General features: G+C 41.3%; 1 protein-coding gene across 1 annotated transcript in view; it reads right to left on the bottom strand.

Moving 5' to 3' along the window:
• DAP (death associated protein) overlaps positions 1-14535 on the bottom strand; it is a 46089-nt gene extending 31554 nt beyond the window's left edge. The window contains exons 1-2 of the mRNA XM_058176191.1: positions 14332-14535; positions 7509-7608 (exon numbers count right to left, since the gene is read on the bottom strand). Coding sequence (XP_058032174.1) covers positions 7509-7608; positions 14332-14386 — 155 coding nt within the window. The 5' untranslated portion in view covers positions 14387-14535. The remainder of the gene's footprint in view (positions 1-7508; positions 7609-14331) is intronic.
• Positions 14536-23014: the final 8479 nt, after the last annotated feature.

Here is a 23014-nt window from a genome sequence, read left to right as displayed (position 1 = left end):
ATACCGATACATGGGGAAAGTGTTCTTTAGTACCATTTTCCTTTTTGGTTTTAGCAAAAATTCTGAAAGAGAGATCAAGTTTTTGGGTAAGGCAACCCAGATTTTGTCATCACTTTATATACAGGCAACATCAAATTTTTCATTACTCTATTTCCAAACTGACATGGTTTCTAAGAGTGCTATCAACTGCAAAAAAACAAACAAACAAACGAACAAAAAACAAAAACAAAAAAACACCCCACTATCACTCAACCAGATATGGACCAAATACAGCCTTGACCATTCTTGAAGCAACAATCAGTAAGCAAAAACTGAGGCAGTCAAGCTTGCTTGTTTTCTTAAAATGTAATTAAATGCTAGTAAGTTAGGTTTTTAGAACATGATCTACTACAGTATCCTACTACTGAATTGCAACAATATATTAAAATGTTTATTCTGGAAGCCTGTGAAAGCGGAGGTTTTGTTCAAAATCATCAAAGGAAATCAAAAGCATTGAAGCAAAAAATTTTTTATTGAAGTAAGCATTTATGTAGGAGAGAAAGAGAATGAGAACATAGGTAAAATATTTGAGAAGACAAATTTGACTTTGGAACTGTATCATCTAAAATTATTTCTTGCCCAATCATTTAGAACAGTGGTAGTCAACCTGGTCCCTACCGCCCACTAGTGGGCGTTCCAGCTTTCATGGTGGGCGGTAGGGGTTTTGTCTGATACTGAAGTACTTTCCTTTTTTTAAAAAAATTTAATTGACTTTTTAAAAAAAATTCATAGCATTATTTAAAAACATTTTCATTAAGTTTTCATAAAATTCCCCGTGACAATTTAAATTTCTGAAAATATACTATTTGTATCACCCGCACATAAATTTAGTTCACGTTATGTAAGTGAAACTAAATGGCGCTATAGTGCGACCGCAAACAGAAGCGCCTCGTCCCAGAATAGCTTGCGCATCTCCCCCCACACCACCCAGCTGTAACACACAAGCAGAGCTGGTAGCTGGCGCCCCCCCAACCCAATCCACGATGCGTGAGAGGCATGTGCAGACGACAATACATTTTATAAATCACCATTACTGTGGAACTGATGGGCGGTTAGAAAGTTTTACTACTAACAGAGATTCAAAAGTGGGCGGTAGGTATAAAAAGGTTGACTACCCCTGATTTAGAAGCAAAAATAATATTCAATGATGCAACCTTTCTGCATTTAAACAAGTAAGCCACAATTCAGCCACAATTCAAAATATAAAAAGCTACATCTGAGTAGAGCTTGTAAGTAAAAAAAATACATTTGCATACCTCTGTAAAAATTGACACTGCAAAATATAATATCCTTCACATTTACTATAACTAAGCAGGAAAAGTAATTTAAGCAAAAGTACTGGACAACCTGTACAGGTAGTCCTCGACTTTCAACCATTTGTTTAATGACTGTTCAAAGTACAACAGCACTGAAAAAGTGACTTAGGACTGTTTTTCACACTCACAACCATTGCAACCTTCCTACAGTCAAATGAGCAAAATCCAGACGCTTGGCAACTGGCTCATAACAACTGTGTTCCAGGGTCATGTGATCTTTTGCAACCTTCTGACAAGTAAAGTCAATGGGGAAGTCAGATTCACTTTACAACCGTGTTAACAATTGCACTAATTCAGTTAACTGAATTCGTGTTTCCCCGAAAATAGGACATGTCCCAAGCCTGATTTTTGGGATGGGAGTAAATATGCGCCCTCCCCCCCAAAATAAGCCCTAGTGATGGGGTGGGCATGGCCAGCACAGGAAGCAGTCCTTCCCTTCCCCAGTCACCTCAGGGCTTTTTGGCCCCTTAATCTGATCAGCTGAGCCGCTCAGGCTGCCATTCATAGCTGATTCGTGTGTACTGCTCCGGCCAACGCCTCCAGCAAGCACAGCCATTTTTGCCATCTATTGCAGCCACTTCTGCAACAGGAGGTCAAGCGATGCTTCCCACGTACCTAAAGCCGGCCTTCCGAAGGGTACTGTAGCAGCAGCTATCTACAATTTTTTTACCCTTATTTCGTCCTGACCTTACTGGGCCACATGGGTTGGGACAAAATAAGGGTTAAAAAATTGTGGATAGCTGCTGCTACCCTTTGGAAGATGGTGCGAGGTGCGAGTCTCCTGCTGCAGAAGTGGCTGCGGCCGAGAAGCGCTTTTGGGAGGGAAGGCAAAGGGGAAGCGATTGCTTCCAAACTCCCGCCCGCTCCTGCCTCTCCACTGGGTGACTACCAGTAGCCCGAGACACCCAAAGCCCGCACCTGCCCAGCTCCTGTTCTGTCCCTCCTAACCACAACCAAGAAGACACGCGAGCTGACTATATTTGCCAGCAATTTATTCCTAAGACAGATATCAGTTCTGGCAACGAACCTATGATTGCCTGCCAAATTCTCTTATCTCCTCAGAAGCCAGCATAACTGCAGTTCGTTGCTGGAGCAACCAAGAGTTCAGAAATAAACAGAAATCCAGAAGCCAAATTCTTAGTCTCGAAATATTGCAGCCAAAGTTTCCAAGAGTCAGTTTTTGTCCGTCACAAGAAGCTATAGAGCAGCTCCTCCTGCTTTTATACCCTGTGGGGTGTGGCTCCATGACTCAGCACTCTCTAGGCCTGCCCCACCCCTTCTTTTGTTGTTCCCGCCTCTCCTTTCTGCGATGCCTGGGATTTAACCAGGACTGATTGTCAGCAGCTGGGTCTTGAGGCGTTGCCTGGGAGGGGGAAGGTGCGGGAGAAAGAGGCCTCATTATCTCCTCCACCTGGCCTGCCTCTGGGACCTGGAGCGGAACAAGAGAGGAAGGTCCTGCAGAGGGAAGCCCTGTTGGCTCTTCCCCCTACTCTCTCTCTGCCAGGAGGCCAGGCTCGAGAGCCGAAGACACAACAGCTCCCTTTTACACAGTGCCCGGCTCTTAATCGAGGGTGGTGGCAGGTGGGGTGGAAGAGAAGCAAGATGCATGGAGCGAGACAGGGCTCGCTCCTCTTGCCGTCTCTTCTCCCTCTCTCACCAGGCATGGCAGGGCTTCCTGCCCCTGCCCAAATTGGATGCAATTTGGGGGTGGCAGGTGGTGGGGGGGCGGTAGATGCGAGATGTGTCTTACTTGCCTTGTAGGTCAGTCGCGTGTCTCACCGTTTTCTACAGGCAAACACGTTGTAGGGTAAAAAAAAACCTCGTGAGTTCAATCAAACTTCTTGAACTTGCGAGAAGTTTGGTTTTACCCTACAATGTTTGCCTTCAGACAACAATGACATGCGACAGAGTTACAAGGCAGGTAAGATGTGCGTCTCATGTCTCCCGGCCCCACCCCTCCCCACCTGCCACCCCCAAATTGGATGCAAGAGGCAGGAAGCCCTGCCATGCCTGGCAAGAGGAACCCCGTCACGTTCCACGCATCTCACTTCTCCCCCTACCTGCCACCCCTCAACAAAGAGACGGCGGGGAAGAGCAGCAGCCTGGCTTCTATTATGGTACCATTGGGGCACATAGAGCCTTCTTACCTGCCTTGCAGCTCCGTCACGTGTCTCACCGCTGTCTGAAGGCAAACACATAGGATAAAAAAAACCTCATGAGTTCAAAATTCTCGAAGTTGCGAGAAGTTTGGTTTTACCCTACGTGTTTGCCTGCAGAGAAAGGCAAAATATGTGACAGAGCTGCAAGTGAGGTAAGATACGCGTCTTGCGTCTCCCTGGCCCCTGGTGGTGGTGGGGGGGAAGAGACGGCAAGAGGAGTGAGCCCCATCTCGCTCCACGCGTCTTGCTTCTCCACTGCCCCACATGTCATCTCCCTCGATAAAGAGCCGGGTGCTGTGGAAAAGGGAGCTGGGCTGGCGCAGGCTTTGGGCATCTGGGACTGCCGAGAGTTGCCCAGCAGAGAGGCGGAAGTGAGGCGGGAGTTTGCAGGTGAGGGGGATGGATGGCGGGTGAGTACAAAGAACGCCGGGGAGATTCCCACCTTTGGTTGCCCCAATGAACAACTGACGAGCAGCTGTGTTGCACTGCCATAGCAGCGCAACACAGCAACAACCATGAGGTAGCCACACTCGCCGCCTCCTGCACCCCCAAAATAATGACCCCCCCATAATAAGGCCAAGCCCTTATTTTGGGGTTCAAAAAATATAAGACAGGATCTTATTTTGGGGGAAACATGGCAACATTGTTAACTAATTCACTTAGCACTTCAGCAAGAAAAGTTGTAAAATGAGGGGAATGGACAGACCTACCTTAGTTTTTCATCTATTACTAATCACAAAACACTGGGAGTTCCTGAGAAATAGAAGAAATTGGGGGTGACTGATTACCAAACTGCTGAAGGGCCTCTACAGTACTTGAGTATGAGCTCTGGTGCTATGGCTGCCAATGCAGGGCAGCTAAAAGGGCATAAATTGGGAGGAGACAAATGGGTAATGGGAGTTGCAGCGCTCCTGTGATCATAAGTATGGTCAGGCTACCAAGCCGTAACTTCAGGCATGGATGATAAATCAATTTTTTCAGCTCCGCTATAATTTCCAACGGTTGCAAAACAAATGGTTGGGGACCATCTGTAGACATTTTTGTACTGTTCATGAATTTCCTCACAATACTTGAACTGACCATTGTCAGAAATAGAGCACTGGACCAAAATGATGTTTGGCTTAATCTAGCACACCGGTTTTAACTTTCTCAAAATTACAAAGGAAAATATATATCTCATATTTTGAGTACACAATTAAATGAGCATTTTTGATATTGGTTTTTCCCCTTGTTATCTGCTAGTAAATGTCAACTGATAAACCTGAGCCTATTTGCCAATATGACTAAATGCAAGAAATATGAAGGTTGCATCATAAAAGACATGGCTACCAGCAGAAAATGAAACTATATAGTAAGAAGAAACAGCCTTAAGCCAGTATCCGAGCACTTTACAGCACCATCTGGTTGGTCACTGCAGGTAACCCAGCAGATTACAGTCTTTGACTTTCCTCAGAAAAAACTTAACAATAGAAGGAAAATAATCACACTAAATTATTTTGGTATATTATTAAATGACTCTTAAGACTTCAAGAAAAGTAATACAGCTGCAATATACCTTATTTTTCGCACTATAAAACATACTTTCCCCCCAAAAAAGTGGGTGGAAATGTCTGTGCGTCTTATAGAATGAATACTGAGGTGGAGGAAGGGCGGGTTGGTACGGTGGCAACTGCCGTCTGTCACTGCTGTCACTGTTCACTGCCACCGGGGAACGCTGGAGCCTTCGCTGTCGATTGGCCTCCTGGAATACGGCCAATCAGCTGTTCTAGGTGGCAGGTATCGCCGCTGCAACCATTGAGGAGATAGAACAATGTTTAACTGAAGCCATGCCAGCCCTGGTAGTATTTCGGGAGGCCGATCCAATCGCCAAAAAACTGCGTGGCAACGAAGGTTCTAGTGGTCCCCGGCGGTGGCAGCAGTTCAGCTCAGTTGACCAATGGTGGGCGCAATGGAGCAGAGCCCTGATGAACCACATGCTGGGGCTGTGATAACATGCTGAAGCTGAACAGACTGTTCGGTTTCCTGCAAGGATGCTAGCCAGATGAATACCGGATGGATGCTGGGAGGCAGATTTTTTTTTCTTGTTTTCCTCCTCTAAAGCTAATGTGCACCTTATGGTCCGGTGCATCTAATGGTGCGAAAAATACGGTAATATAAAGCCTGCAAGTTACAGCTTGTATCCAATCCAATGTTTACCAGCCATGCTCATGTATGACTGCAGAATGTTATAAATCTCATTGAAGAACGGCAATCAGTTGAACTTTCCCTCACCCAAGAAGGTTTCCAAAAAAGTATGCTGTTCTGCCAGGTTTTTGACATTTGTCAAGGATAATCTAACTACTATCAGGAAAAGAATAACTTAAAAGCTTCTGCCTCCTTAATGAACTGCCATTTTCCTCCTAAACTATTATCTCCTTGTTTTCTATATCAGCTTCTAAGTTGCTCCATTCATACAGTTTTATTATGTAAAACTTTTAGCAATTAAACATCTACTGAAGGAATGAAGGCACATTGGAAATCATATTTTCCTTTTGTACATATTTTTCTACTTTATTACAGTGGGCATAATTTCACTATTATGGCTGCAAGACATTGAAATGTAAGAAAATAAATGTCAAATTTTCTACCAAACAATTTGCAGTGAGGTTCTTTAGGCAAATGTCATATTCAACCTCTTAGACAGAATTATTAGAAATTATACACTATTCAAGATCTTATTTCTTCATTTAATATGTATTTTCCAATAAAGTAAGTTTTGAGAAATCTGTTGGCTACCTTGAGTACAGTTGTTGAGGAGTACAGATTCATAACTTCTAGAAAGCTGCAAGTTCTACAGCCATTTACAAACCTGATTTGTAAAGCCTTTCACTGTGCTTTGTGCTCTCTGTCCTCTACCAGTGAGTTCATTGAGTATTGTGAGTATTTACATTGTTTCTTCTGTATCTCCTGATGCTTTACCATGCTTGTTTTTCTAATGATGGACACAATGTCTCATTAGTAAATCTTTCAGAGGGTTCTACCATTTCAAACTCACCTCAACTTTTGCAGAGTTATCTGATTTGACTGCAGGTATGCAAGGGAAAGATTTTGAACATGCGATCACTGCTCACATCGTAATTCTTCCATTATCTCAATTTACTCTGGACAGGTAAATTATGAGCCCAAAATACTTTAAATAGCAATAGCACTTAGACTTATATACTGCTTCACAGTGCTTTACAGCACTCTCTAAGTAGTTTACAAAGTCAGCATATTGCCTCCAACAATCTGGGTCCTCATTTTACAGACCTTGACAGAATGAAAGGCTGAGTCAACCTTAAGTGGGTGAGGATCAAATTCCTGGCAGTGAGTTGAATTAGCCTGCAATACTGCATTCTAACCACTGTGCCACTACATTAAAGAAACAGAGAAGCTCACAGATACTGCAAGTTTTTAGACATCTTAAGTCTGTTATTTATTTATTTATTTATTGAAATTCGTCAACAAAAACGAGAACAAGAATAAGAGAATAAAAATACAATGACAGGGACAATAGGTACTTTACTGCACTTATGCACGCCCCCTTTACTGACCATTTAAGTATGACGTAAGGTCCAAGGAAGTCAATTTGTGACTGAAACTGTGAAAATGTGTAGCTGAGACAACTGAATCAGGTAGGGCATTCCAGACTTTGACAACTCTATTACAGAAATCATATTTTTTATAGTCAGGTTTAGAACAATTTATATTGAGTTTAAAGCGGTTGTTTGTGCGTGTATTATTGCGGTTAGCCCAGACTATGTCCAATTCTTACTTCCAGTTCAGCACATTTTACTAACAACTATATTTGCTGAAATACGGTCACAAATAAGCCTTGGAATAAGAGAAATTAAAAAAAATATTTTTTTTAAAAAAAGTGTCGTAATTCCTATTCTCTACAACTCTCTGGTTTCACTGAAAGCTGAAACAGGATAATGCAGTTTATAATCCATGTGTCTTATTTATAATACGTCACCTGGTGCCACTTTCCCATTCCTGATCATCTTTATCTTTGTCTTCTTTGGTATCTGGAGCATGTGGATGCTTTTGTACAATTCTCATTCCACCAGCTTTGACTACAAGAAAAATAAGATGAGGTAAAGAATCCATCAGATAAGCTAAGTAAAGATACAATGAACATATTAAGGTTAAGTTTCATAAATTAGAATTATGTCATTTGATAACTGATTCCAAGAAGACATGCAGAAAACAATCATTACTGTTGTGATTAAATTCATTCATTGATTCAATGTCTACTGTATGCCTAAATCTTTACAAATTTTTAACAGAGGTCTTTGTGTTTGTGGAAGACCTTTAATTCAATTACAGCATCCCAATTAAAATGATAGCTAGGGGTAGGTCAACAAACGAATCCTACCTGAGAACTTTCATAACCATTGTATTAATTGATAAAACATTATATATACTATACTACAAGGTCAGCAGTTCGAATCTCTAGTGCAGGTCTCCTGCATGAGCAGGGGGTTGGACTAGATGACCTCCAAGGTCCCTTCCGTTACTGAGGTAATGATGTATATTAAATTTGTATATATGCTTTGAAATATGAATTTATATTCCCATTCAGACTTCTAGTCCATTTATACTTTAAACAAACATATTTATGTTTTAAATTTCACATTATAAGGGAAAGTTACCACTGTAGATGATTACTTGAAAATGTGTATTATGTGTGTGTGTATGTGCACGCGCGTGTGCATTTGCATACAAATGCATCAGGTATAGTAATGACAAAAATGTGTATTGTGTAGAGCTATGTAAAAATGGTATAACTTATTATGCTAAATTATTTTCATAATACTTTCTGAAGGAACATATGCTAAAAAGGTTCTACCCAAGGAATTGTGGTTGATGGGGTCTTTGGAAATGAAACAAAACATAAATCAATAAAGGCATCACTTTATAGGTACTTTTCACTTTAAAAATTATGTTCCAACAGCAGAGTTTAGTGAACCTCTTTCAAGATGTACCTACTTAACTTCACACCATGCAGAGGCTAATATCATGCCTTCTGCACAAAAGGTTTCTTTATACTACTACAGTATTATTTCACTATATTTCTTCTTGGTTTCCAAACCCTGAATTTATAGCCTTTCAACTCTTTTCAACCTCACTCCTACTGAGTCAAATTGCTAAAATGAGTTTAACAAATAAATGTCCTGGCAAGCCAATAAGAGAAAATCAGATTCTTAAAGCTATTTGCAAAGAAATACTTTTTCCCAAAACAAGTTATGATACTTTAAAATTTATTCTGAAACCTTCTCCTTCCAAAAGCATCCATTGTATTTTGCTAGCTGTGACGGTGCCTAGACTGAAGATGAAAAACATGTAATTGTTTTAATTCCAGAAATTAACTCTTAGTGAATGACCAGAATAGTTTGAAATGAAAAATAACATTGGCCACATCCACATATCCTGAAATAAAATTGCACAATTTTTGTTTTGTTTTGTTAGAAGGCATTGGAATTATTTCTCAGTACTAATTCCTGAATAGCAATGCTTTTCCTGAAAAAAATCTAGGAATTTCTTTACACAATCACTTATCTTCTGAGAAGCTCCTGGCCAAAAAGATAGTAAGATTATTTTGCTGATAAATTCAGAAACATGCATATCCAACCTCAGTATGTAAAATTTAAATAACAGGACTGAGAACTGTAGACTTAAAAAGCAGGGGAGATTTTGATAATTTGGGATAATTTGATTTTCAATTGTCCATGTATTAAATAACGAAACATTCTCCATTTGTGTGTGCAAAAATGTACAAAAGCTATAAAGTGATGCATTCAATTAAGCTTGTAGTAAAGGATTTGTGCCAAAAGGAGTAATATGTTTTTGCAAACCACTTGTTTGTACTTAAGATCTTGCATATAACAGAGTTAAGATTCCTTCTGAATTCATTATTCAGTGCATCAATGTGATTTGGATTTGAATTTTCTAACAGAATCAATTTAGGGATTCAATCTGATGTGTGTGTACATGCTGAAAAGTCTATCAGATTTTCAAACTGATAGAAAGACATCCGATTATTCCAAAATTCTTCAAGATCCTTCTTAAACCTATTGCAAATAACTTAAACCTATTGTACAAACTTTTTTCTGGAAAGGCAGCCATTTGTAAAGTTTTCTTTTCCTTCTCAAACTGGAGGGGTTTCTAATTATTCATTCACAGCAGAGTTGGACCCCTATATTCTCCACGTGTTGACAAATTACTACTTTTCGGCGCTCTCACATTTAGTACAACAAATATGTATGACCACCAGGATCCTGGACTCCATTATCATTGCAGAACAAAAGATTGAATCCTCCCCCTTTTATATTATACTCCCAGAGCACACAAAAAGATGTAGACAATTGTTTCCGCTGCAAACAGATACATGTAGTCCTCACCTTATCATAAAATTTTGGATCATAAATTTCTGTGTTAAGTTGGTGTGGTCATAAAGTGAGTCATCACATGATCAAACCCAATTTCTTAATGCAGCTGTTAAAATGAATCATGTGATCATTAAGCAAATCTAACTTTCCCAATTGACTTTGCTTGTCAGAAACCATCTGGGAAGATCACAAATCACCATGGCTTAATTGCAAGATACTGCAACCTTCATAAACACAAGTCAGTTGCTAAGCGTCCAAACTGCAATCATGTGACCCTCTGGGTGGTATGACAATTGTAATTAAAATGTCATAAGTCACTTTTCCCAAAGCCACTGTAACTTTGAACCATCATCAAATGAAGTTGAGGACTTATTGTTTGTACGCTAATAAATGAATTAAACTGAAGGATTATTAAATATTGTTTCAGATAAGAAATATAGTATTGTTCTACTACCTCTAGATTAAATAAAACAGCCCAGCCCCTACTAACTATAATGTCTGAGATTTGTGTCTGGTTCCAATGTAAACATGAGGACCCCCCACCCCTTAAAATACAATTCTGAAGTGAGTATTTTTTATCTCCCTCACAAACACCGGCACGAACTGACATCCATTAACAGGAAATTCAAAGTCAGGACTGTCCAGTAACTGTCTCACCATTTTAAATTATTCCCTAGCCCCGCCCAGCCACCCACACACTCGCCCCGCCCTCTATTCTTCCCTAAGCCGAGTCAGTAGACATTGAGTAGGGAGGCCAGCAGAGTTCCATTGTCAGCCACACTCAGTGAGCATGCGCGCAAGCATCCATTTTGGTTTCAGCCACTTGGCCACCCATCAGCTGTTCGGTGTTGATGTCAGCAGTGGTGACAGGTCTGGTGTGGGCTCTTCAGTTCAGTGGGTTTAACATCATGGTGGCTGTGTCGTTTTTGGGTCTCCGCGTAAAAGGCAATCCCGGCTTCTCAGTTCCCTGCCAAAATGGCAGCCCCGCACCGCCAGGCACACCAGGGCTGACAATTTGTTTAAAGAAGGGAAAAGGCAATTGAAAGGATCCTTTTATTTATTTGAAATTTAAAGAACCATGGATTAACAAAATTTTTGCAAGTAGTCAATATGAAACAGATTCTAATATTCTTGTGAGTATTCATAATTTCAGTCTACTCCGATGTGTCAGGGAACTAAAGCAGTAAAGTGTCTTGCTTTTTTTCTGTGTTCTGCCCTCCCAAATTCTAACACTGACTTCTAGCACCTATTCACAGTACAAAATATTATGGTGATATTTTATAATATACAGATGGAATTTATTTCAGTTATAGCACAGACAAGAAAAGTTGTTACTCTTAAATTAAAATAAATAAGCACAAGGCCCTCCAATAAATAAATCCACAATGTGTAAGAGTCTATCTCTAAAGTTCTAAAACTAAAATCCAAAACATGCAATAAATCACTATACCAGACTGCATTTATCTTATCTCCAAATACTATGTAGTGCACACCTATCTATGGTGATAGAAGTACACAGATAAAAGTTAGATAATAAAGACAGAGCAATGTAAGAACATGTGCAGATATGAAAAACAAAAGTTTTATGATACTTAACAAGATGGAACAAGAGTAAACTAGGTCAACATAAAAAGCCCAATTTTTCAACAGCAGAACAGTAGAAAGGTTGAGGTATTGGTAAAGGTTAATGTTAGGAACCCTGACATAGACATGGGTGCATAAATTGATCCTTTGTTTTTAGATCCAAGTTTGTTTACTAAATTATTAAGCATTATTAGGATCTAAAGCAATAAGAAATTCAAACAAAAAAACCGTAAGTTTGAGGCTGTTTTTCTAGTGATTCCTCCGCATAGGTTTAAATTTAGCAGCTAGAATTAGCAAGCTAAACCCACTGGAATGAAGGCAAGTTTTAAGCAAAAGTTGAAAAAAGAGCAGCCAAGCCTATGTTTCCAAGGAAATATAACTCACCTCTAGCTGTATTGCCACGAGTAAAAGGATGGAGCAATAATTTGAATTGTGCTATTTTTAATACACAACAGTCCTTACAGTTACTAATCTATACTTCAAAAGGCAACCCAAAAAACATTTTAATTTCGAACATTTAAAGCATTGGGATCACAGTGGCACACCTTCTATGCAAATACTGAAAAATAGTAACAATTTTGAGTGCACTGTATACAATATAGTATTTTATGTAGATGGTGGAGAACCAAAATAGATCTAAAACCTTGTTCATTAGATTTCCCATCTATTTGTCACCTATGGTTTTAATTAAAACAACTTAACTTTGTATTTTTATGGTTTACCAATTAATGTTCAGCTTGTGGAAGGTTAACAGTCTAAGGGAGACTCCTGACCCAAGTATTTATACAAAAATTAAATAAGAGGAACCAGAATACTTGGTGGATCAATGGTTAGAATGCAGTACTGCAGGCTAACTCACTGTTCACTCCAGGTGTTCAATCCTGACTGGCTCAAGGTTAACTCAGCCTTCCATCTTTCCGAGGTCGGTAAAATGAGGATCCAGATTGTTGGGGGCAATATGCTGACTCTTAAGCACCACTTAGAGAGGGCTGTAAAGTACTATGAAGTGGTATAGAAGTCTAAGTGCTACTGTTATTATCTATCAATATAGGGAATATTTTCCTAAAACAGAGGAGTTACACAAGAATTTTACATAAATATTAATTTAAATTTTTTTTCTCATAGTGAGGCAATTTACAAAATAAACACATGAAACAATTACCTAATTTTCTCTCTTTCCTTTTACAATAAATAAATATGATTTGCCAGTACTTTGCTCCTAGAGAGTGGCTTGGCCAAAGAGACACAGCATCTTTCACACCTAATGGAGGACTAGAAATTGGATTATCCTTTTCCTAGTGCAGCACCTTTAATCAATATTCCAGGTTATTATGCCTTTATTACTTTATAGGTAACTCAAGACAGCAAACATATGTAGTATTCCCCACCATTTTCCTTACAACAAACCATCTTATGAGATGGATTGGGCTGAGAGAAAGTCACCCAACTGGCTTTCATGCCTAAAGTGGAACCGAAACTCAAACTCTCCTGGTTTTTAGGCTAGCACTGTAACCACTATACCAAACTGACTGCAAATAAACATATCTCAGGAAAATGTCAAAGTCAAATAAAGAAACTCTGAAAAAGTACTTGCTGGTACTTCTGAACTTCAAAGCACTTGGGAATAGGAGAACTTGAAAATATTTCCCTATTTATTTACACAATACACGGCAGAAAGTTGAAGAACATGATTCTGATGTTTAACAGAAAAAAAAAATCAGCACTTGAATTAGCATCATTAAACTCTTGCTGCTCAGAGCAGTTGTGATCTGATTCCCATCTTTTTATTCTAATTTTATTTCATTATTGAAATTAAAACAATCTTTAAAAAGGGCTAATAAGGAGTAATCACTTCATTGCATTTGATGTGTTGCTTTTAAAATGATTTTTTTTTTTTGCCTCTGAAGTGTTATTTTAAACATGATTTTTTTGGGGGGGGCTTTTGTTCTTTAGTAGATATTGTTTCTGGGTGTTTGAAGTAAGCAACTACCTCTTCATACAATCCCAGTATATTAGGCATGCTATTGATTTAAGCGAAATCTGCAAGAAAAAAACAGTAAGAATATCCTAGCATACACATTTACACACACACACACACACACACATATAAAATCAGCATTCATTTCAAGAATTCTTAATTATGTGAGTGCGTTAGCATACTTTCTGCCCGAGGAAACTGTATAAGAGAAAATAAGTATTGTTGAACTATTGACTTTTCATAAAGAGCCCCAATACAGGATCTCTTTCCGACAGTCCGCCTCGATTCGCAACACGTGTCTGATGTTAACACGTCAACCAGAAGAGAAGAGGGATGGGCAGCCCGGTTCTTCGGAGACTTACAACACATTCCATGCGCCTAACAGAAACATTGTCCCGTCCCCCCCCTCCGCCTTCCGTTATTTCAAACGAAGGCGGCTGGCAGTTACTAGCGGACGTTTAAAAACTGAGCCGTTAATAGTTTTCTGCAGCACGTCGAGTGAATCCCCAGCCCTTAGGAATAAGCGCTGACATAGGATCGCGCAGCCCTGTTTACTCAAAAGTAAACTACCTTCCCGTTCCAAGGCGGCGACTAACTCCCCAAAAAACCCGCCGTCTTCCTACTGAAACAATTAACGTGGGGGAAAGGGGTCGTATACAGGCTATAAAGCTCCCAAGACCCAAGCTCAGTTTGAAAGCGCCCGCAGAGGTGGGATCTTTCCCCATTATCAGCTTCCCTTCTTCCCCAGCGCGCCCTCCCGCCATAAACTTCCCACAGGAGGCAGAGCAAAGCAGAAGTGGCGGAAGAAGAGCGGGGAGAAAGGACAGCGGGAGTAGCAGCTGTACCGGCGGGAGGATGTCCAGCGCGGGTTTCTGCTTTGACTTTGGGCGGCGAAGACATTGTTTGCTCTGGAACCGCCGCCGCCGCCAACAGGGCAGTCGCGAGTCCAGCACGGAAGACAGCAGCTGGTAGGTTTGCTCACTCCGAAGTAAGGCACTCCTCCTCCGTGTAGCTTCACTTGTCAACGTGGCTACTCCCCGTCGCTGCGCTGCGCACGGCTCTGTCGTCAGAGCTTGGGGTAAAGCAGGAGGAGGAGGAGGAACTTTACTCCTTCCTCTTCCTGCGCTTCTCGCAGCCAATGCGTTGAGCCTGCCAGTGGAGTTTCCTAAAAAAAAAAAAAGAATATATCGCGTTAAAATAAACCCAGATTCTACAAAAAATCCCAGAAAACAAAAAAGCACAGTCAGTTAGTTGCAAGCGAAATTATATTTTTACCTATTTTCAGAGTTGGCCAGTGGACTTCCTAGCAAGATTTCGCGCTCAAATGAACCCAGATTCTACACAACCTCCCCTCCCCACGATTACCAAAAATACAAGTCAGTTTTAAGCTAAATCATTTTACCCATTTAATATAGTACATATAATTTGATACATTAATGCAACGTATCAAAAAACCCCCCACATATATTTCATTTAATTTTAAAATAAAAAAAAACCACCTGGAAACCAAACAGGAACCCCCAAAACCCAGTTCTGGGTTTAAAAAACCCCAAGCACCTGCAACTGCAAATATATAGGAGGCTTGGGAGATTTCGCGTAAACTGGTTGAAGTGTGTGTGTGTGAGAGAGATAAAAAAATAAGGAGTGAGGAATCTCGGGCAATTAAAATGATCAACAGCTGTTGGCAGTAAGTGCTTATATGTAAGAGCCTCCCAATTCGAGGAAAGTGTATCTCATGCTGAGAAGGAGGCTGCTGAGTTTATATTCGAGTACTGACCCTGTTAGATTCGGGCAATAACGAGGCAGGAGACCAGATGAGTGACAACAGCTCTTTAGTTTATAGTGAACCCAGCAGCGAACAACAGAAAATCCCCTCTTTATATACAGTTCAGTCGGAGGCAGCGGCCAATCAGCAACGTGCTATTTCCCGCTCTAATTTCCCTCCAAAACTCTTAAAGATACATTACACTCCTTTCCTCCCAGAAAACATTTTACCCCTATTTACATGAAATTAGCATCTTATTTCTCTACGTAGTCACGCAAGTAGACTGGGCGTCTCCTAACTCTTTCGGACCTGCGCAATTCATTCTCTGGGAGTGAGTCGAGCTGGCCGGAGGGACTGTTTGTTCCTCTCAGCTCCTCCTCTAGGCCATCCGGCCCTGGATTATTTGCAGAATCGTCCCTGCTTTCTTCAGGAGGGACCGGTTGGTGTCGCTGGACCTCATCGAACTCAGATAAGTCCCGCGTTTGCCCCGGGTTTGAGTCAGCTGTGGATTCAAACATTGGATAGTCAGGGCCTGTTTCTGGACTTTTGGTTGTTCTTTTTCTTAATTGGTCTATGTGGCGCTTCCAAACCCGGCCATCCTCTATCTCTACCCGATACGATTTGGGTCCGGTTGTTTCAAGGATTGTCCCCTTTACCCAATTTGGGCCTTCTCCGTAATTGTGTGCCCATACTGGACTTCCCACTGTCATTTCTCTTGTTTTACCGTTTGTCCCTTTGTACCCGTCTGGGGTGTAGTTTGGGTTTAACCGGTCTAATGGGCACCTAAGCTTCCTGCCCATCAGTAGCTCTGCTGGGCTGCGGCCAGTTGCTACACAGGGGGTTCTGTGTTGTACTGCTAGGAAGGTGTCAATTTTTAATTGCCAATCGCCTGGCCTGATTCTGGACAATGCTTCCTTTGCACTCCGTACGAAACGTTCTGCAAGGCCGTTCGTCGCAGGGTGGAAACGGCGCCGAGAGGACATGCGGGATGCCCTCTTCTGCCAAGTACCCCTCAAACAGGGTCGCTGTGAATTGAGGGCCGTTGTCGGAAACTAGGGTGTCGGGTAACCCGTGGGTTACAAATAGGCGCCGCAGGACTGAGATTACGGCCTCGGCTGTCATGGATCTCATAAGAATGATTTCCAGCCATTTGGAATAGGCATCGACTACCACTAGGAATGTTTGCCCATGGAAGGGGCCGGCAAAATCGATGTGGATCCTAGACCATGGGCCCTGGGGTCTCTCCCACTCCCGAGTTGGGGCCGTTGGTGGTAGTGGTCTGGACTCCTGGCAGGCTTGGCATTTTCCTACCCTGTCACTAATCTCCGTGTCCATCAAGGGCCACCACACATAGCTCCTTGCTAAACCCTTCATTCTCACGATCCCAGGGTGGCCCTCGTGCAGGAGTTCCAAAACTTTTTTCCGCAATTTCTCCGGGATCACCACTCTATCCCCCCAGAGCAGACACCCTCCTTGAGCCGTCAACCCCCGCTTTCTTTACATATTCCTTAAACCGCCGCCGAGCGGGCCATCCTCTTTGCACCCAACCAATTACAGTTCTTATTGTAATGTCCTTGTAAGAAGCCCGAGCCACCTCCTTGGAAGTGACTGGACCCGAGTCCAAAGAGTCAATTAGCAGGACGGGTGTGCCCGGAGTGGGGTCTTCGATAGTCTCTGGTAGTGGGCATCTGCTCAAAGCGTCTGCATGCCCTAACTCTTTTCCTGGCCGATGCAACAATTTGTAAGAATAAGCAGCCAGAAAGATAGTCCATCGGGTCAGTCTAGGCGAAAGTGCCACTGGCGTTGGGCGGTCGCCTGCCAACAGGCCTAGTAGGGGTCTATGGTCCGTGACGATTTCGAAATCACGGCCAAATACATATTCATGGAACTTCTTTACCCCGGAAACTATGGCCAAGGCTTCTCTATCTAGCTGACTATAGTTTCTTTCAGCCGATGACATTGTTCGGGAGTAAAATGCTATAGGGGCTTCTGTGCCATTTGGCAACTCCGGTCACTCCCATGCCCAATGCCCGGAACCAGTCCAGTCCCAACAAGCTCGGCAAGGTTCCGTCGACCACGGTGATGGGCAGGGTCTTGTTGTGCTGTCCATACTTGACTTGGACGGACGTTACCCCTCGGACGGGGATGCGATTTCCTTGGTAATCTTGTACCCTTAGTTTCTGTGGTTGCAGCTTGCGCTTCGCGATGGCTGGCAAACGTTTCACGAGAGTGTCCCAGGACATGATCGTGATCGATGAACCGGTGTCCACTTCCATTCGCACGGCACCCCTTCAATGTGTGTTTTAGTAAAATCTTTTTCAAGGCGTGGCTGCATGGCCTTCTCTCAAGGCAGTCTGATTAAGTCTTGCGCTTTTTGAATCGACCAATCACGGGCCTCGCTGCTCCCGCGCCTGATTGGTCGGTTTGAATTTTGGCAGGAAGGTTGGGGCGCCGACAGGCCTGCGCTTATGTGCCCTTCCTTCGCACCGCCGACAAGTCGCATCCTTAAACTTGCAGTCTTGTCGCTTGTGTTGTCCCCCGCAACTCGCGCATTCGCCCCGGTCTTCTTTCTCTGGCCTCCCGGTGTGGAAGACTTCTTCCTCTTTCGCCTTCCTCCTCGGCCTGGACTTCCTCATTGTGGACCGGGGTTGTTTTCGCCCCAGTCCCCGGCGCGATCGGCGTTTGCAGGGTTTCTGCCGCTTGGGTGGACATCTCATGAGCCCTGGCCTCGTCCAAGGCGACTGCCAGTGTTAGGTTGCTTCTGGACAGCAGCCGCCGTCGCAATCGGATGTCTCTGACCCCGCAAATGAGTTGGTCGAGTAATGCGTCTTCCAAGTCTCGATATTCGCAATGGTTGGCGGCTTTTCTCAGCGCTGCCATGTACACACGAATCGATTCGCCCTCTCGTTGCATCCGTTGCCGCAATTCGAACCTTTGAACAAATTTTGAGGGCGTCGGTGCGTAGTGAGCCCGAAGGGCGGTCTGCAGGGTTTGCCACGGTACCGACTGTACCGGCGTTGGCTCCGAAAGCGACTCTGCGGTGTCGAAAACTTCCGAACCGCAGTGGCTTAGGAAGTACGCTCTCTTCCTGTTGTCGGAGACCCCCTGGAGTTCGTTTGCTTCGAGGAAACACTCGAAACGAGCCATGTATGACCCCCATTTTTCTTTGGCTGGGTCGAATGGCGCTGGCGGTGTGTAGCTGGACATCGCTGCTATCCGCCCTTATTTTGCTGGGTTCGCGTATTCCTGGTTAGCTCAGCTCTTTCCTGGCGCTCTTTTGCCTCGAGATCCCACCTTCGTCGCCAGTGTTAGATTCGGGCAATAACGAGGCAGGAGACCAGATGAGTGACAACAGCTCTTTAGTTTATAGTGAACCCAGCAGCGAACAACAGAAAATCCCATCTTTATATACAGTTCAGTCGGAGGCAGCGGCCAATCAGCAATGTGCTATTTCCCGCTCTAATTTCCCTCCAAAACTCTTAAAGATACATTACAGACCCCTTCCCTGAAGTATTTTAGGGAATAGAAAGGTGGACTGAATAGGCTATTTCTTTAAGGGAGTTTTTATTTGTATTTAATGCATTACCCCAAAAGGATAAAATAACTTTCCAGATTAGGTTGGAAGTTCCATCGACTTATGGAAAGCACCTTCAATTCTGAAGAACCTTGGGACATTTCAATTATATTAAGAGTTCCTGCCCCTTGCTTTGAAAGTATAGGTAATCCTTGATTTACAAAAGTTTGTATAGTGACTGTTCAAAGTTACAATGGCACTGAAAAAGGTGACTTATGACTGTTTTTCACACTTATGATGGTTGCAGCAGCCCAATGGTCATGTGATCAGAACTCAGATGCTTGGCAACTGACTGATATTTATGACTTGCAGTGTCCTGGGGTAATGTGATCAATGTTTGTCATCTTCTGATGAAGTCAATAGGGAATCCAGATTCACTTAACAACTATGTTGCTAATGACTGCAATGATTCACTTAACAACTGTGGCAAGAAAGGTCATCAAATAGGGCAAAATTCACTTAAAAATGTCTTCCTTAATGTTTGGTTTATGTACAACAATACCTTGTGATTGACCTGGGAAGCCAGGGGAGGGAAGGGGTTTTCTGGGAGGGAGGGGGGAAAAAAGGGGGGAAAATGTTTTTGTTTTTTAAAACTCAATAAAAAAAAAAGTCTTCCTTAATAACAAATTTTGGGCTCAATTGTGGTCGTATATCAAGGACAACCTGTATTTACCATTTTGATAATAAAACGGCTTGGTAGGGCTTATGAGCCACAATCGGTGGTGGGATTCAAGTAATTTAACAATCGGTTCTCTGCCCTAATGATTTCTTCCAACAACCAGTTTGCCAAACTGCTCAGAAAGTTAACAACCGGTTCTCCTGAAGTGATGCGAACTGGCTGAATCCCACCACTGGCCACAATGAATTTCTTTCAATATCCCCAGCAAATGTTAACATAGCCAGCATGGTGCAAAAGGCACCCTTGAAACATTTTTACTGCCCAAACTCTGAATGGTACAGATACCCGGAAAGTAGTAGCTGGGATTTTTTAGACCTGCACAACAAATAAAACCTAGAATTCATAAAGACAATATGCCTACCTATCAGAAATGTAGAAGACTTTTTTTCTTAGTAATAGCATCCATCTTCACTGGTCAGCTGCTTTCTTTCTCCAATATTCTTTCTATTGGCATAAAAAAATGGAAGCTACCAGAAAAAGAAAATTCAGAAAAACTTTAAAATTTGTAAGTATAAGTACATACATCTTTAAAATAAGGAACTGGGCAAGAAAAGATGAATTGTTTTGTTTACCCAGCATTTTTAACAGTGATAAATGCAAGAATACTTAGTGGTACTCTAGTTTCTCCAGTTCTTACTTGTACAATCTATATAATAGATAAGAATAAAGGTACTGTCCTTAATCATTTCAGAAGCCTAAAATTGAAGGTCATGATCTTGATAAATACTTTGATATCTTTAAACACACATTAAAACGCTGCAAAAATAACAAGAATATGAATTTTTTTTTACTAGGCACCCAGTTTTTGGTTAAGTTGGACTGGCATATAAATTCTTTAAAATAAAAAATGAAATAAAAGATTCCGGTTGGAGGGAACTGTTTGCTCATTTTTGCTTGTTTGTAGTCTGTAAATAATTACTGCAGAGGCAATATAGTTGGTAACACTTTGTTTAACCTCCTATTGCATCTTAACTTGCTAATGTGATAGGAGCTACAAAATTGTATTGGACTAAGAAAAACGAAACCAAAATGTCACAGTAACCTGGACTTCTATATTAGTTGTGCAAGGCTTTTACACTGAAGTTGTCCTCTTTACATTTCTCAATCAGATATTCCATGATGTGGCATCAATTCTGTGATAAAGTATTCCACCCTTTGGGACTTTCTGAATTTCTATATATCTTAGCATCTGAATGAATCGTGCTTTATATCAAAATATTGTGAAGAGGCCATTTGTCAATCAGCTAAAGCATGAGTGAGTCATACAACAACGTAAGGATTGCAGACAAGTTATCAAGTTTAGAAAAGGATATGTAAAGCTGTAAACCATGGGTTTCAAAACTTTTGGCTTGCCTACGCTTCATTGAGCGAAGAGGAATTTTCCTGAGCTGTGTATAACATATATAATATAGTTAATGCATATAAATAACCAACTTTTAAAAATATTTTTATTATGATCATGTGGAGCCTCATTACTAGCTGTCCAGGGCTGCATGCAGTTTGTGGCACATAGATTGGACATGTCTGCTATAAAGGTTTTATAATTGGCCCTTCCCTTGCTTAACTGACAAGACTTTAAGACCAAAGTTTTAAACTTTAGTCACTCACCATGCCAAGAAAAAATTTAAACAATGCAGATTAAAGTTGAATGTAGCATAGAAAGACAAGTACAAAAAGGTTGACTAAAGTAAAGTATGGCAATGAAAAAATTAAGAGTAAGATGATTAGGGGGAAACTTTGGTCTCCCTCCATTTCCTTCAATGCTATAAGCAGGTGCTTATTTTACTTAATGGTGAATCTAGGGCTGCCCTGATGATAAAAGCTGCATATTTATTTTTTCTTCTCTCTGTTTGATGGAATTAGTTTGGAAAGGCTGATTTTGACCTCTCTAAATGCTTGAAAGGGAACAGGGTTTTTTTTGCCAGATCCAAAATATGATACTCTGTAATACTTTGACATAATGAACAAATGCATTAATCTATTACAGCCAAAGGCCAGAGATAAAAAGTATAACTAAAAACATTTAATAAAAGTAGAATAATATAGGCAATTGTAGTAGTTGAAATAAAAGTATGTTCCAACTGTGGGAGACTGTTCACTGATGCCTAATTTTCATAGTTGCTATACAGAATTTTGTTACCATCTGAGTTATAAATGGTTTGGAGTGAGAAAAGGATGAACATGTAAGCATTGTCAGATGGCTCTGGGTACTGATAAAAAAAGGAAAGATATAAGCATTAAAATATACTCAATTCTTGTTATATAGAGGGATTACAGTCTTGAAAACTCTGCTGAAAATGGAAACTGCAATTATCGAAGCATTAATCCTATAGGAAAAATGGGGTTAGGTTCTTAAAGATCCTTTTCAGTATATACATTACTGTAAACTTATTGTGTTTCTAATAATAAAGAACATTCAATACAACATTTACAGTATTTTATTTTAAATAATGAACTTTAATAGGCAATAAGACAATAACTTTTATTAAAGAACAAAAAAAACCCCTTTTTGCCATAATGGGCTGAGTCATGGAGATAGAATAGAATAGAATAGAATAGAATTTTTTTATTGGCCAAGTGTGATTGGACACACAAGGAATTTGTCTTGGTGCATATGCTCTCAGTGTACATAAAAGAAAAGATACGTTCATCAAGGTACAACATTTACAACACAATTGATGATCAATATAGCAATATAAATCATAAGGATTGCCAGCAACAAGTTATAGTCATACAGTCATAAGTGGAAAGAGATTGGTGATGGGAACTATGAAACGATTAATAGTAGTGCAGATTCAGTAAATAGTCTGACAGTGTTGAGGGAATTATTTGTTTAGCAGAGTGATGGCCTTCGGGAAAAAACTGTTCTTGTGTCTAGTTGTTCTGGTGTGCAGTGCTCTATAGCGTCGTTTTGAGGGTAGGAGTTGAAACAGTTTATGTCCAGGATGCGAGGGATCTGCAAATATTTTCACGGCCCTCTTCTTGATTCGTGCAGTATACAGGTCCTCAATGGAAGGCAAGTTGGTAGCAATTATTTTTCTGCAGTTCTAATTATCCTCTGAAGTCTGTGTTTTCTTGTTGGGTTGCAGAACCGAACCAGACAGTTATAGAGGTGCAAATGACAGACTCAATAATTCCTCTGTAGAATTGGATCAGCAGCTCCTTGGGCAGTTTGAGCTTACTGAGTTGGCGCAGAAAGAACATTCTTTGTTGTCCTTTTTAATGATGTTTTGATGTTAGCTGTCCATTTGAGATCTTGCGATATGATAGAACCCAGAAATTTGAAGGTTTCTACTGTTGATACTGTGTTGTCAAGTATTGTGAGAGGTGGAAGTATGGAAGGGTTTTCCTAAAGTCTACCACCATTTCTACGGTTTTGAGTGTGTTCAGTTCCAGATTGTTTTGGTTGCACCACAAGGCTAGTCGTTCGACCTCTCGTCTATATGCGGATTCGTCATTGTCTCGAATGAGACCAATCACTGTTGTGTCATCTGCGAACTTCAGTAGCTT

The sequence above is a fragment of the Ahaetulla prasina genome, chromosome 3 (genome assembly GCF_028640845.1).
Source record: "Ahaetulla prasina isolate Xishuangbanna chromosome 3, ASM2864084v1, whole genome shotgun sequence".
Lineage (NCBI taxonomy): Eukaryota > Metazoa > Chordata > Lepidosauria > Squamata > Colubridae > Ahaetulla > Ahaetulla prasina.
This window is presented reverse-complemented; position numbering and strand designations above follow the sequence as displayed.